Source organism: Aulonocara stuartgranti, assembly GCF_965226115.1.
Source record: "Aulonocara stuartgranti genome assembly, chromosome: 19".
Classification (NCBI taxonomy): Eukaryota; Metazoa; Chordata; class Actinopteri; order Cichliformes; family Cichlidae; genus Aulonocara; species Aulonocara stuartgranti.
In genome coordinates this window covers 17,900,001-17,915,560 of record NC_138955.1, presented here as the reverse complement: position 1 = coordinate 17,915,560, position 15,560 = coordinate 17,900,001, and the positions used below count along the sequence as shown (strand labels likewise).

At 39.0% G+C, this 15,560-nt stretch overlaps 2 protein-coding genes across 4 annotated transcripts in view; both read right to left on the bottom strand.

The window, feature by feature from the left end:
* Positions 1 to 2,020: 2,020 nt before the first annotated feature.
* LOC309695143 (alcohol dehydrogenase 1-like) lies at positions 2,021 to 6,009 on the bottom strand. 2 transcript variants are annotated; one of them, XM_082515620.1, is made up of 9 exons: positions 5,897 to 6,009; positions 4,707 to 4,808; positions 4,451 to 4,592; positions 3,917 to 4,004; positions 3,486 to 3,699; positions 3,119 to 3,379; positions 2,824 to 2,956; positions 2,596 to 2,734; positions 2,021 to 2,495 (listed from the first exon to the last, which is right to left on the bottom strand). In XM_082515620.1, exons 1-9 carry the CDS (start codon positions 5,912 to 5,914, stop codon positions 2,462 to 2,464), a joined length of 1,131 nt encoding a protein of 376 aa, XP_082371746.1. In that variant the 5' UTR covers positions 5,915 to 6,009; the 3' UTR covers positions 2,021 to 2,461. The 2 variants fall into 2 exon arrangements, with proteins under 2 accessions (XP_082371746.1, XP_082371747.1); XM_082515621.1 differs by lacking the exon at positions 5,897 to 6,009 and adding an exon at positions 4,953 to 4,993.
* Positions 6,010 to 11,891: 5,882 nt separating this feature from the next.
* Positions 11,892 to 15,560, bottom strand: part of LOC309695140 (alcohol dehydrogenase 1-like) — a 4,136-nt gene continuing 467 nt past the window's right edge. The window contains exons 2-11 of one of the 2 annotated variants that reach the window (XM_082515616.1): positions 14,559 to 14,578; positions 14,311 to 14,412; positions 14,018 to 14,159; positions 13,676 to 13,763; positions 13,364 to 13,583; positions 13,005 to 13,265; positions 12,720 to 12,852; positions 12,256 to 12,394; positions 12,142 to 12,176; positions 11,892 to 12,063 (exon numbers count right to left, since the gene is read on the bottom strand). In XM_082515616.1, coding sequence (XP_082371742.1) covers positions 12,143 to 12,176; positions 12,256 to 12,394; positions 12,720 to 12,852; positions 13,005 to 13,265; positions 13,364 to 13,583; positions 13,676 to 13,763; positions 14,018 to 14,159; positions 14,311 to 14,412; positions 14,559 to 14,578 — 1,139 coding nt within the window. In that variant the 3' untranslated portion in view covers positions 11,892 to 12,063; position 12,142. Of the gene's footprint in view, positions 12,064 to 12,141; positions 12,177 to 12,255; positions 12,583 to 12,719; positions 12,853 to 13,004; positions 13,266 to 13,363; positions 13,584 to 13,675; positions 13,764 to 14,017; positions 14,160 to 14,310; positions 14,413 to 14,558; positions 14,579 to 15,560 lie in introns of those variants that run through there. The other variant, XM_082515617.1, reaches the window with a different exon arrangement.

Genomic DNA, 15,560 nt, shown 5'->3' with positions numbered 1-15,560 from the left:
GAGTATGTTTTTTTTGAAAGAAGGAAGTTATAATTTAAGGGGTTTTTGTAACTTCAAAACAATGAAGGTACGTACTACAAGAAAAGGCTTTTGTGTTTCTGTTCAAGGAGTGAAACTATGGAACAAACTGAATATGGAATTAAAGCAATGTCCAAACATAAAACTGTTCAAAAAGAGTTATAAAAATATGATCTTCTCGATCTATAAAGAAAAGGAAAATATTTAAATTAAGTGAATGTCTCTATTTAAAAACAAACAAACAAAAAATTCATGATGTGATATTATAGTATATAGTATATCAGAAATCTGTTCACTATTTTTATTACAAATTATATCAGTAAGGAAGCTGACTAAATATTCACTGATAATTTATGGGACAGGGGTGGGATTAAATAAGTGTATACTTCTTCCCACTCCCTTTCAACATGTAAATTAATCAGAATGTTTTTTTGTATGTAATTTGTATAGTATATTTTTTTTTCTCTCATTTCTTTTCTAAATGTACTTGTATATTGTTCACATGTTGAAATAAATTACCAATCAATCAATCAATCAATCAAACCAGCTAATTGTTTAGCCAAATGAGAAGGAAAGAGCAAAAGATTGGAACGTTGACTTCCTACTGTCACCTATTATGCCCAGAGCTGTAGGAAGTGACCCAAAGAGCCAGCTGAGGTAGTTCAGGCACCTGACTAGGATGCTTCTTTGGTGACTGTCACTTAGATGTGGTTTTTGGGCATATCCAACAGGAAGGAAACACTAGCGTGATTAAAAAAAAAAGAAAAAAAAAGTAAACACTATGAAAAACATAAAGCTTAACTTCATGACAAAATTTTGCAGGGTTAATTTTACAAACACTGCAGTGAGTCAATTTACTCTCTCAAAACCCAGTCCCACAAACAGCTCACAATTATGATAGGATCTAAAAAGAGGAAAAACAGAAAAAAGAAGTTTGTATTTCCAGCTTAATTATTGCTTAATTATTCTTGCTCTACTTCTGTACTTGCTGTACTTCTTTTTTTCTTCTTCCCCCCATTACCATACTGCTCACAGGTGAAAATCTAATTTATTTCATGTACTACACAAGCTTTTTCTAAGGAGACACCATCTCAGAAATAGCAAGAAAAGCTCTGCTTATTTCTGGAAGCAAGGCAGTCTAAGACTGAGTGCCTGCATCTGCATTCCACATGTTTTCCCCACACATGGAACACTTAAAAAAAAGAAAAAAAGAATTGCTTAATGGATGCATTTCTTAGACTGGGATTTCAGACAAACATAACTGGGTGAATACACCCACGAGGATGCTTGTCGAGCATAGGGAAAGTTGCACATTAATTGTCTGGGTCACTTTACTATAATTGCTAATGTTTGGAATGTTAGATTGACTGGTTACAGTAAACTGGCAAAGTCTTTCCAGTATTATTCACTCTCAAAATTTCATTTGTCTCAAAGCAGTCAGATCAACACTGCATTTTTATAGCTGCCATGCTGAAGATTAAAATGGAGACATAATCTTGAAAGACTAATTAGTTTTCTATAACATGTATCCCACCAACAACCAAAAAGCAACAAACAATTCTACATGAAAAATGAAAGTGGTTGGAGTCACTTTTCAAAGTAATGAAATAGACAGTACATTTATTTGAATTTTAACCACCTATGCAGTTCATCAACAGGACTTCGTGTGATCACCTACAGAACTGCAGTACACTGTTAAACTGGAACGATTCAATGTGCAATAAATTAATATTTAGGATCAGTAGGGTTACCAATATTTAAATCTGATGGAGGTGCAGAAATGAAAACAAGACCGGCTGAGAGCCTAAATCGTGTCCCAGTCAGAAGAAACCAATTCTGTTGAAGAATGTAGAACAGCTGGCATAAGTAATTGGCTAAAGAAGGAAATGTATGCCTCACAATTTATTTGGTGCTGCCAGTCATAAGAGTGAATTTAATGCATTCAAAGGCAATTACATCACTTCTTCAATCTTTTATCATATGTAGGTTTTTTGGGTTAATTTTATAGAAATCTATTAATATTTGGTTAGCACAGTTGCCTCACAGCAAATAGATCCTGGATTTGAATGAAGTTTACATGTTCTCTTTGTGCCTGTGTGGGCACTCCATCTTCCTCCCACAGTCAAAAGACATGTATGTTGGGTGAACTTGTGATTCTAAATTTACTGTAGGTGTGAATGGTTAAGCAAGTCTGTTGGCTGTAAGCTGGCAACTTTTTCACCCCACCTTTCCAGCAGCTGGCAGCTAATAGGCCCCTTTAAGTACAGTTTAGTAGTGAAATCGTGGATATAGCCGAAGACACAGAACATGCAGCCCAAAAAAAATGAGTACACACACACACACACACACAGATCCATCTGGGAGACCATTTATTTTACTCTTCAAACACTGATTAGTGTTCGCTGGTAGTAACTTTAGTGTTATTGAAGGCAGCACAGCAGCATTATTGTGGAGAAAATCTCATGACTGTGCGGATACTGTGGGGAAAAAGGAGAAAAGATTTGAGCAAAGTTTTGGTCTAATCTGTGTTGCTGTTGACTCAATAATGGAGGAGAAAGTATAGTAGAGCAAATCTACCTTTTACCGTTCTTCAACAGTTCAATGGCGTCGTTGACCTGGTCCACAGTCATGTTGTGAGTAATGAACTCATCCAGCATCACCTTCTTGTCCAGATATGCTTTAACCATCCTAGGAATGCCACCCTTACCCTTAAATCCTGATCCCCAAAAGACAAAATGACAAGCTGTAATGAATCTCAACATAAGCTTAATAAAGACACCGTAAGCTCCCTTATATTTATCTCACCTCCAAACAAGCACCCAGTCCATGTACGTCCAAGCATGAGATTAATAGGTCGGGTGGCTACGTCATGCAAGTCTGTCCATCCAACAATGACACTAACGCCCCAGCCTGCCACACAAGATTCCAAAGCACTGCGCTACATGGAGAAACAGCGGAGCAGCAGAATTGTATGTAGAAGGATACAAGGATATGTTAATGAAGGACTTCTTAAATAACCACTGCTGGAAAAGAGCAAGGTTTAGTTGACTTTTACTAAGCTAGACATTTGATACTACCGAGTAGATTAAATCTTCCTCACCATGCATTCCACATTCCCAATACATTCCAGGGAGTAGTCCACACCTCCACCAGTCATCTCCATCAGCACTTGGCTGATGGGTTTATTGTGATCCTTGGGATTGACGAAGCCAGTAGCTCCAAACACTTTGGCCTTCTCAAACTTGTCTGGGTCGATGTCAACAGCGATAATCCTTTTGGCTCCTGCAGCCTTGCAACCCATGACTGCAGCCAAACCCACAGCTCCCAGACCAAACACGGCACAGGTGGAGCCCGGCTCAACCTGCAGGAAAGGAGACTGATCAAAACTGGACATAAAAATTAAATTAAACACCCCCAGCACAAAATGTCCAATTCCAATGGCTATTCCGTTAGCCCACCATACACACCTTAGCAGTATTAACAGCTGCCCCATATCCAGTGCAGACCCCACACCCAAGGAGGCAGACTTTATCCAGAGGAGCAGCCGGGTCGATTTTAACCACAGCCATCTGGTTCATCACAGTGTACTCAGAGAAGGTCCCAGTCCCCATAAATTGCTGCAGTTTCTGCCCCTTACAGGTAAGCCTGGAATGTTCTGTGCTTTTCTGGGCGTGCCTTTTCCTAAACAAGACATATTTGATGTTTTGGATTTTTTTTTATTTTTTATGCACAACTTTTAAAAGTATTCCTCTTGAAGGAATGAAATCAACAGTTACCTAGTTGATAAAAAGACGAGTAGTCGGAATACTTTCACAACATTTATATCTAGTCTGTAAAAAAGTGCAGTGTGTGTAAAAGCACATGAAAACTGAATAAGATGGCATGAAATGAGTCTCACATTGCTTCTTCACACCGGTTGGTCTTAGGACTCTTACAGAAGCGACATTCTCCACACTGGAGTAGGAAAAGAGGAATTACTTTGTCTCCTGGAAGACAGAAAGCATTGAGCCTCATTTACAGCATGTATACACAAATCCATACGTAACCCGTCAAACATTTCACATCCACAGAGGATGACAAACATTTCACATAGCACCTAACTTGTTTATGCTCCATGAACAAATTTAGGAGTGCTTCTGACCTTGCGTATGAACAAATTATGAAAGTCTGAACATTTTTAAACTCCATCCATTCCAGCATGAATTTGTTTTCAAAACACTGCAAGATAAAATATCCTTAAAATTCTAAAATATAAATTTCTTGTACAGAAAAGAACACTAAATGAAACATTACCTTTTTGTCTTATAGTTGCTTGCATTTTTGTTGCAAATTTGTTACAGACTTTAGACACAGGATTGAGATGAGTCTTATTTCTCTCTTGCACAAAATGCAAATAAGCATATTTTTGGATGTTAAACAATCTCAAACAAACCTGGCTGAAATTCCGTCACTCCCAGCCCAACACTCTCTACAATGCCGGCTGCCTCATGACCGAGGATGGTTGGGAAGAGCGATTTGTCCAGACTCTCATAAAGGAAGTACAGGTCTGAATGGCACAGAGATGTTGCCACAATCTACAGCAAATATGACGGTAAAAGAAGCACTGAATGAGATTATAGGAGTTTAGTTGTAGAAAAGCGTAAAGAACATACATGCATACAAGAGCATCAAAGCCGGCTGCTTCTTACCTTAATGCGGACCTCATTGGCCTGGGGTGGGGCTACCTCTATTTCTTCAATCACCAGAGGCTTGCTGGATTCCCAGGCCACTGCTGCCTTGCACTTGATGACCTTAAATGGCAGAGTTACAATATTAAAATTATCCACCAAGGTCATTTCTGTAAACCAACTTAACAGAGCAGATGGAGAAATTTAAATAAAAATCTTTAAATATGCAATAAAGGAAATTATTAATCAGTGGCTGACCCCCCTTACCATTAGTGCCATTTCAAAAGTTTTGTAACAATGACCACTTACACCAGGGGTGTCCAACTCCAGGCGTCAAGGGCCGGTGCCCTGCAGGTTTTAGATCTCACCCTGGGTCAACACATCTGAATCAAATGATGAGTTCATTACCATGCTCCTGGAGAACTTCAAGACATGTTGAGGCAGTAATGTAGCCATTTAAATCAGCTGTGTCGGATCAAGAACACATCTAAAACCTGCAGGACATCGGCCCTTGACGCCTGGAGTTGGACACCCCTGACTTAGAGGGTCTACCCAGCACCACCGAGGTGGTCATTTTCACCCCATAGAAATTAATATCCAACCACATGCTGGCTGCCCTGGCAACACAATTTTAAGACACATTTTGTCATGAGCCTTAGAGGCAGATGTGGATGAGATGATAAACTTTGTTCAGTTTAAATAATTTTACAATATTAGTTTGTGTTTTTGTAGTTGGCTTTGAGGTTAATTTTAAATAGAAGATGATCTGTTTTTGATGCCTGCCTCACAGTTTCAATGCAGACTTTATTTCAGTGCAGCTATGCCACACATGACTCAATGTGACCCTTCCTGGTGGTTCTATTCTTAATAAATTAAGCAGTAAAATCAGTACAATACTACCATCTCAAGAGGAAAATATGATTTTGTGGCGGACCACCAGGTGGCTCCACTCACACACAAGTTGAAGGGAAGTGTGGGGGTGGAGATTTTGGCGCTGACTATATGTGAAGTTCTGTCAGTTAATAAAGTGGTTGGAGTGAGACACTGAGACCTCTCCTGTCGTTGTTACATACCTCCACAATTTCGCTAAAATATGTGCAAAGCAAACCATTAAATCATAGCACATGTAAAGTGTTATGATATTCTTTCCTTTATAAAAAAAAATAAAAATCTGCAAAAGTAATTGAAACACATTTAAATGATTTACTTACCTTACCAGCTGTGGCCATTTCTGCAACCAAATGAGGAAAACTCGACGGAAGAATGGACTTTAAATTCTGCGATGACGCATAAACATTTGTTGGTAGGGACTTCAGAGGTCAGGTTTACCCAGTACGGTTACGCAAGCATTTTATATGAGACTGTTTACAATCTGGGAATTACATGTACTTCCATTATTGTGTGGATGCCTTAATAGGCATCCACACTATTGAGTTCCTGTTTCTCTTTATTCTTTATTATTCCGGGTGTTTCCGTACACTTTTCGCCGTGGATCTACTTCCACAATTTTTGTGCTATTTTCACCGTTCAAACTCTAAACTGTTCTGCTCTTTCTGCTTATGCCGGCTATGACTTTTGGTGTTTATTACTATTATACTTTTTAAAATATTACACTTTTTTCCTTTAATTTGTCCCATTGAAATGAATGGGAAACTTCCACAATTCTGCTAAAACTTTCTTGTCTTTGAAACTTAACTACTGCCTCATACTTTCACCTAGAAACTCCATTCAAACTTTAAAACGTTCTCAAATGATTGGGCTATTCCTGTATGATTCAGCTTTTTCAGATCTTCTACTGTTTTCATCTTATCTCTCTTTAAGTCTTCAGTTGCAAAATTGTGATTTTTCAGAAAATACATGCGTTGCTATGGTTGCTATGCAATTAACTCAGAGGGGACAGTGAAACTGTTTGAATTTTCTCTTCATGTCCAAACAACTTCTTGCTACTCGCTCAATTTCCACTCAAGCCCCACAGATTATACACCAAAACGTAGGTATTTTTGCTGGCTTTCAGAAAATGTCCCTATCATTGTTGTGGGACTCATAGTTATTTTGCAAATCTCCTCAGAGTAACACAAAGTCAGAAAACTCTCCATATAAACTCAATGGAGAGTTTGTTCAAAATCACCGCTGGATTTCTCTAATGAGAGGCATTTTCAAATTGTCATATCTCCTTAACGAAGCGAAGTTAAGACATGAGGCTTGTCCCGGTATATCTTCAGACACTCCTGATGCTCACAATTCAAGAATTATTTTCTCACCTATTACCGTTCTGAGATGAGTTAGACTTGTTTGAGGGTAGGAAATTTGTCCCTCGCTCAGATTTCATCAGATTTCAAATTCTGGAAATGAGTCACTTTTTTCTCTCATCATATCTTTTTGATGGATTTCCACAGAGCCCTGAAAATTTCCATGACTGTTCACCAAAGCCTGCTGTTTCTTACGGTGAAAGAATGATTTTGATGCTCCATATAGATTTAGAGTTACCAAAGGTTGTTTGAGAGCAAGTCAAGGCAGTTTTTGCTTCGCCTCTACTCAGTTACAGTGTATTACAAGTCATATATCTTTAATAATTTATATTTTATCTCTGAATTATGAAGACCTGAAGATTCCCCCATCTCTTCTGAACAAAACAATGTCTGAATGACCGTTCTAGCCTCTACGGTTAGGAAATTATGGCCATTTGTTCGAGGGGAATCCTGAATGTCAGAAATACACTGAAGAAAACTCACACCTCTCTCTGTGTCTGCGTGTGTAAGGGCTGACTACAGCAGGTGCAGCTAATTTAACTGACCTACATATACCAAGCCCAGACTCTCAACAGCTCCTGTTCCCTTACTGTCTGTGTATGTGTGTCTGTGTATCAATATTTCTCCTATGTTTAGGTATTACTCCTCAATCATAGTATTTCTGCTAAAGCAAAGTACTTCTACTACATCTTAGTACTTCTGCTAAATCATAGTATTTTTTGAAAAATCATAGTATATTTGCCAAATCATGGTATTTGTGCAAAATCATGGTTTTGGGGCCAAATCATAATATTTCTGTTATGTTATAGTATATGTGCTGAATATATTATATGTGCCAAATCACAGTATTTATACCAAATTATAGTATTTATGCCAAATTACAGTATTTCTGCTAAAAAGCAGAAATAGTCCTTTTTAGCAGGAATTTCTGCCAAAAGATAGTATTTATGTTAAAACATAGTATTTCTGCTAAATCAGAGTATTCCTGCCAAATCATAGTATTTGTACTGAAACATAGTACTTCTGCCCAATCACATTATTTGTACTAAATGATAGTACTTGTGCCAAATCATAGTATTTGTGCCAAAGCATCGTATTTGTATGGAGTCATAGTATTTCTTCTAAATCATAGTATTTCAATCAAATCTCAGTAGTTGTTGTTAAAACGCAGTATTATTGCAAAATGATAGTATTTGTACCCATTCATAGTATTTCTGCTAAATCATAGCATTTGTGCCAAATCATGGTATTTGTGCAAAAACATAGTATGTCTGCAAAACCATAGTATATCCCTTATGTTATAGTATTACTACTAAGGCATAGTATTTCTGCCAAATCATAGTATTTGTGCCAAAGCATCGTATTTGTATGGAGTCATAGTATTTCAATCAAATCTCAGTAGTTGTTGTTAAAACGCAGTATTATTGCCAAATCATAGTATTTGTACCCAATCTTAGTATTTCTGCTAAATCATAGCATTTGTTCCAAATCATGGTATTTGTGCAGAAAACTTGGTTTGTCTGCAAAACCATAGTATATCTCTTATGTTATAGTATTACTACTAAGGCATAGTATTTCTGCCAAATCATAGTATTTGTACTAAATCATAGTACTTGTGCCAAATCATAGTATTTGTTGCACATCATAGTATTGGAACCCAAACATAGTATTTGTCCCAAAGCATCGTATTTGTATGGAGTAATAGTATTTCTTCAAAATCATAGTATTTCAATCAAATCTCAGTAGTTGTGGTAAAATGCAGTATTATTGCCAAATCATAGTATTTGTACCCAATCATAGTATTTTTGCCAAATTGTGGTATTTGTGCCCAATTAATAATTCTGTTATGTTATAGTATTACTACTAAGTTGTAGAATATCTGTTATGTTATAGTGTATCTGCGGAATATAGTATGTGTGCCAAATCGTAGTATTTATACCAAATCACAGTATTTATGCTAAAACATAGTATTTCTGCCATATTGTGGTATTTGTGCAAGAACATTGAACTGTTATGTTATAGTATTACTACTAAGTCATAGTATTTCTGCCAAATCATAGTATTTGTGTGAATTTGTATACTGTAATATCACTGTAGTATGTAGTGGCTAAGTAGGGGGTGTTTACAGTGTAAATAGGTCATCTCTTGTGTTGGAGTGCCCTCTTGTGGCGCCTTTTGGGTAGTGCCTTAGTAAACGTGAACCCTGTAAGAAGTGGTATCAGACTGATTTGTAGTGGAGGAATTTGTTGCCAGTGTTCTTAATCATAGAAACCACACCATATCACCTCTCCACATCCTCCTACTGTATGCCATGCCTCCCTGTACCATCCATCTGACCGCCAATAAACTCCACCTGTGGTAATCGAATCCCTGGATGTCAGCCTCTCCTTCTGACCGAGGATAGTTACTATTGCAGCACCACCCAGCATTAAACTGACGTACACCATTCTGTACAATAGTATTTGTGCTAAAAAGTAGTATTTCTGCCAAATCATAGTATTACTGCTATTTCATACTATTTAAGCGAAATTACAGTGTTTCTGCAAAAACATGTTTGAGGGGTGGAAATCTGTCCTCCTCTCATTTTTCAAACTCCGAAAATTAAGCCATTTCTTCTCTCGTCATGTCTCCGCGACGGAGATACAAAGAGCTATGTAAATCGTAGTCAAAGTACACCAAAGTCCGCTGATTCACCCAGTGCAAGAATTATGCTTCTATCCCACCTAGTTTTTGAGTACAAATTTATACACTATCACAGACCGGTAATTCATATTGATAATTTATTACAATTCTGCAAAGTTTTATGATTTTAGCAGCTTTTCTAATATGGACCTCACATTCTTGTTAACAGTCTATGGCAGAAATACATACAAGTACACAGCCTGATGAAGCAGACAGAAGCAGTACCTCTGATTGGTTCAGCATTTTCACCTCTTATCAGCACAAATCTCAGCCTCTTCTGCTGTTTTCATTAGAATTGTAAGCTTTTCCACCTTTTTTCAGTTACGTGAGAACCAGTTTGGCTCAATGAGTAGCTGAAAAATGTCAGCCTCTTCTGCTGTTTTAGCAGGATTTCAGAGTTCAGCTTTTTCACTTGTTTTAAGCACAAATTTCAGTTTCTTTACCTCATTTCACAACAAAGTTCTTCCTCTTCACCTCTTTTCTGCTAATTTGAGCTTCTGCTCCACAGTGCACATTGTCCCTCTCATCATATCTTTGCTTGTGACCAGAACTCATTTGGCTCAGAGGGTAGGGCATCTGCCGTGAGACCCGGTGGCAGAGGTTTGAATCCTACCTGTGACAGTTGCTACACATGTTCCCTGCTTGCATGCGCTCTGCTTTCTTGTGTGTCACTGCTCTCCAGTGTGTCATTACACATACAGCCATCTTCAGCAAGTACTTCTGCTTCTACACCTCTTGTCAGCTCATCTTTTTGCTTCTTTGCCTCTTTTCAGCAGAAATTCTTCTGATTCACCTCTTTTCTGCCAAATGTTTAGCTTTTTCACCTCTTATCAGCACAATTCTAAGCAGCTTCTGCTAATTTCACCACAATTGTCACTCTCTCCACCTCTTCTTTGTGTGAATGAGTTTGGTGCAGTGAGGTGAATTGCCGCCTTTAGACCAGAAGGGCCAGGTTCGAATCCTGCTCAGGGCAATGTTTGTTTTTTTTTTTTCAACTTTTTCAGCTTTTTTCAGCAGACATCTTCAGCGTTAAGGCATCCACACAGCATTTTCGCAGGAAATGCAAATTTTTCTAGTTATAGTCAAGTTTCTGTCCAAAGGACAAGATGTACATGGTCTTACTGCCTCGGGGAATACTGCTCACCTGTGGTGGTATTGGCACTTTTACATGTACTTGCAGAATATGACAAAAATTCCGTAATGCAAAAGTCTTTAGGTAATCCTAAAACTGTTGAACTATATTTTTAATTTCCAACGTGTCTCAGAATATCCAGACTACATAGCATACTATTTATGAAGAAAACCAAAACACACCACACCCATCCCAAATGCAGTATGCTGTCCTGTTATCACACTTCATTCTTGCAGTGCATGCAAGCCAGCAAGTGTTTCAGGACATTCCCAATGTGTCCTGAGTTAAAGAGGGTCAAAGGGGAATTGACAAGTTTACTCCAACATGTGACAACATGAGTAAACTAGAATATGGACTTAAGCTGAAGTTTCAGTCCCCACCCCCCCTGTAGGATGGCAAACTAAACCCTGGCTGAACACAGAAGCACAGATCTGCTCCTGATCCGGCTTCCTCCCACCGTCCAAAGACATGCAGCTTGTGGGGATAGGTTAATTGGATAATCCAAATTGCCACTAGGTGTGAATGTGCGAGTGAATGTGAATGGTTGTCTGTCCCTATGTGTTAGCCCTGCGACAGACTGGCGACCTGTCCAGGGTGTACCCCGCCTTTCGCCCCATGACAGCTGGGATAGGCTCCAGCGCCCCCCGCGACCCTGAAAAGGATAAGCGGAAGCGAATGGATGGATGGAATTTAGAACTATTAGTTTAAGTGTACAGTTGGTACTGAGTGGTCATGGCAGAAGATTGAAGCAAGTGCATATGAAGCCAGGATCTAAAGGATCTGAGGATAGGAATACAAATGGCAGATCTGTTTGGAATTCTGAAGTTGTGTTCACTGCCATAAGCAATTACATTAAAGTAGAAGTTAACAAGGGACATCTGTGACAAAACTAGCGGGATGACGACGGCACTCCCTGCTATGTTAAGTACATATTTATATTAGGCTGTGTGTAAATGTGAGCAGCAGTTATTAAATAGTCAAACTCTGAAAACAATTAGTTCAGGCATTGCAAAGTGTGTTAAACAAAAATAAACTTTAAAAGGCAATATTTGCACGAGTCTTAATGAAATGCGAGTCACTACATCTGGCACTATTCAATGCATTGCTTAATATATTGTACAACAAAAGCATAAACTACACAGATTTGTTTAAACCATTTATTTTGCTCTTTAAACAGTGTTTAGTTTCTCTTATCAACACAGATTTCAACCATCCATGGATGTCTGATTCCCTTTATGCACAGTGTAGTGATGAGTTATTTTAGGGTTGTTGAATTCAGGACTGGAGTTTATTTTGTGGAGAAGCTCATGACCACCTGGATACAGAAAGAAGAATGATTAATGTGTCATTTAGTCAGCCAGTGAGTGTAAATCTACCATTTGCTGCGTTTTACCTCATTCTGGACAAACACTCATAACTGTCCGGATGCTTTGAAATAAACAACACAAATTAGGTCTTCGTTTTGGACATCTAGTAATTAAGTTATGTCAGCTGAGGCTGTATGTACCATTTGCCTTGCTTCATTAGGTCAATGGCATCATTGATTTCATCCATAGTCATAGTGTGACTGATAAACTCATCCAGCTTCAGTTTCTTTTCCAGGTAGTCTTTCACCATCTTAGGAACAGCATCCTTACTTTTAAATCCTGACCCCACCCAAAGACACAAGTTAGAACGGCACTAACCAGTTTGTTACAACAGAAGATGCAAGAAATTATGCAGATCTCAGTCCAATTCATGACATGAATATGTCCAGCTGACTGGGGACCTCTCCAGGGAGTGCCCCGCTTCTTGCCTTATAACAGGTGGGCTGCATATCAAGCATACTTGAATCCTAATTTGGAGAAGCATGCCAGCTTAGACCACAAACAATTTGTTGTGAGCTGCCCATCAGATTTAATCACTCATGTGAAAATGTTGTACGCTGGTCCAGCCCACTAGAACTACTGGTTATGGTCACATTTGTCTCACCTCCAAACAGGCAGCCAGTCCATGTACGTCCCGAGGTGAGCTGAAGAGGTCGGGTGGTTACGTCTTGCATGTCTGTCAATCCCACGATCACACTGACACCCCAGCCTTTCACACAGGACTCCAAAGCACTGCGCTAGATGGAGAAATGGTAACAAGTCAGCAGAAGGATAGAAGTCACTGAAAAGACTAAACTGACTCAAGGTCTTTTGGGTTTTAAAAACAAAAAGGAAATTGTTTCACTTAATTCCCTCTATTGAGAATCTAAATTTCATAAAATTCCCCTACCATGCATTCCACATCACCAACACATTCCAGGGAGTAGTCCACACCTCCACCAGTCATCTCCATTAGCACTTGACTAATGGGTTTATTGTGATCCTTGGGATTGACGAAGTCAGTAGCTCCAAACTCCCTGGCTTTCTCAAACTTGTCTGGGTTGATGTCAACAACAATAATCCTTTTGGCTCCTGCAGCCTCACAGCCCATGACTGCAGCCAAACCCACAGCTCCCAGACCAAACACGGCACAGGTGGAGCCTGGCTCAACCTGCAGGAGATGATTTCAGTAAATGGGATTCATTTTGGATGAGTGCTTACAGGTCGTTACTAAAACAAAAAACCTTTCAGTTCTAGCAGCATACACACCTTAGCAGTATTAACAGCTGCCCCATACCCAGTGCAGACCCCACACCCAAGGAGGCAGACTTTATCCAGAGGAGCATCAGGGTCAATCTTAGCCACAGCCATCTGATGAGCCACAGTGTACTCAGAGAAGGTGCTGATTCCCATAAACTGCCGCAGCTTCTGCCCATTACAGGTTAACCTGGACTTTTCCAGTGCCATTTCTTTTGAACCCATTCTAGTCCTGAACAAGATAGAGGGAAAACATGAACCTCAGGAGTACGCATCAGCACATGGTGGCAATGAGAGGTGAGAATAAAGCAAGATTGTACTCACCAAATTACGTCACACTGGTTTGTCTTAGGGCTCTTACAGAAGCGACATTCTCCACACTGAGGAAGGTAGAGGGGAATCACCTTGTCTCCTGAGGAAAAATAAATGGTCACACGTTCTGCTTTGGCGTATTAACCGAGTGCCCGCTTATGGACCACATTTACTTGGATTGAGAATTTAAAAATTTGAACATCACAATTTACAATTAAAACCACCCTTTGGACAAAGGCAATCAAGTCTCTTCCTAAAACCAACCTGAACACCATGGGAACAGCTGTGGCTGATGTCAGGGTCAATCTCTTGTTCACGGAGAGAAGTTTAATTTGTTCAAAGTTAAAAACTGACCTGGCTGAAATTCTGTGACTCCAGGCCCAACACTCTCGACAATGCCGGCCGCCTCATGGCCAAGGACGACTGGGAAAAATTCCTTCTCCACAACCTTCAACAGGCAGTACAGGTCTGAATGGCACAGCGCTGTTGAAACAATCTGTAACCACGGGAATAATAATCAAATCCAAAGTAAAGGTTGTTTCTGGTGAATCTTCTGGTAAAACAGGAACTTTATGGAGGTACTACATTGCTCCAGGATCATTTCAGAGGATGAGAGGGCCTGCAAGTCTTGAAAGTGGACGTCTCACCTTGATGCGGACCTCATTGGCCTGGGGTGGTGCTACCTCTATCTCCTCAATCACCACAGGCTGCTGGGGCTCCCAGGCTACTACTGCCTTGCACTTGATGACCTAAAGGGGAAGTTGGAGGAAGAAGAAAATTCCAAGTCCAATGCACATGATTAAATTACTATAATTAGCCTCCATTAGCCTTTTTCAGCCTTAATTTTGAAAAACGAAAAATTATAGAAGGAAATAAAAGGAAATTTTACACTTACATTACCAGCAGTGGTCATTTCTGTAACAAAAAGGTGGAGAGATGGACTTGAGTAGTTACAAGTAGTGTGACAGCAGTTCATGGGGACACAAACTTATAATTTTCCTCTGTATTAGCAGTGTTAGTTCAAAATTAAAACCAATCAATAACCCAGCAGAGTTCTCATATCAGAGAGCTTGTGATGCTTTCAAATGTTGTGAACGGTGTTCTTTTGAATGAAACTAGAGGGGGTGGGGCTTGTTTATAGCTAGACTTTAACTCATTTACCCAACTACTACCATTAACCAGTTAGGTTAAACAGACGTGGCTTCAAATACAAATGTTCCCCACATATGACATCCAAGCTTTATAATTAACCTGTATGTTATGCGTTTTGTAAACTAAACCATGCTGAAGTCAATTTGGTTCCAAACTTTAAAATGTGGATTTAAAAAACAAAAACTCTTCAAACCATGTTTGCAACATTTGCAAACCAGTTCCATCTAAATGTGAAATATAGGTGTTAAACCAAAAAGTTGAATTTTAAATGTAAGGTTAAATCTAAACTCATCTTTTGCAATAACGCGACGATTTGAGGGCCAGTCTGTAAATGAATTGTCTAATCTTAATCTTAAATTGATTTCAAAGATGTTTTGAATCCAGGATGCAGACAGGTTGATTTGGAGAGGTACAATATTTGTTATCAAATCAGTCTAAAGCTTCAGATTTTCCACTGAGAGGTTAAAGGAGGCCTGACTGGGTCTGAACACCACACACGCATAAGTACACTGTAGCTTTGACTCAATCTGCAGTGGCTTTAATCCCAGTTACATTAAAGCTGATTTACATTTAATTAGATTCAATTTCTTTAAACTCAAATGTAATCATCAATCATGTGGTTCTTTTATTTGTTAATAAAATTTAAAGTAGGGTAAATTATAACTGGGAAGACAAGGAACCCAAAAAGCTTTCCATTGTCCCCTCTAATTCTTTAAGTTAAAATGCTACATAGGCCACATTAAAA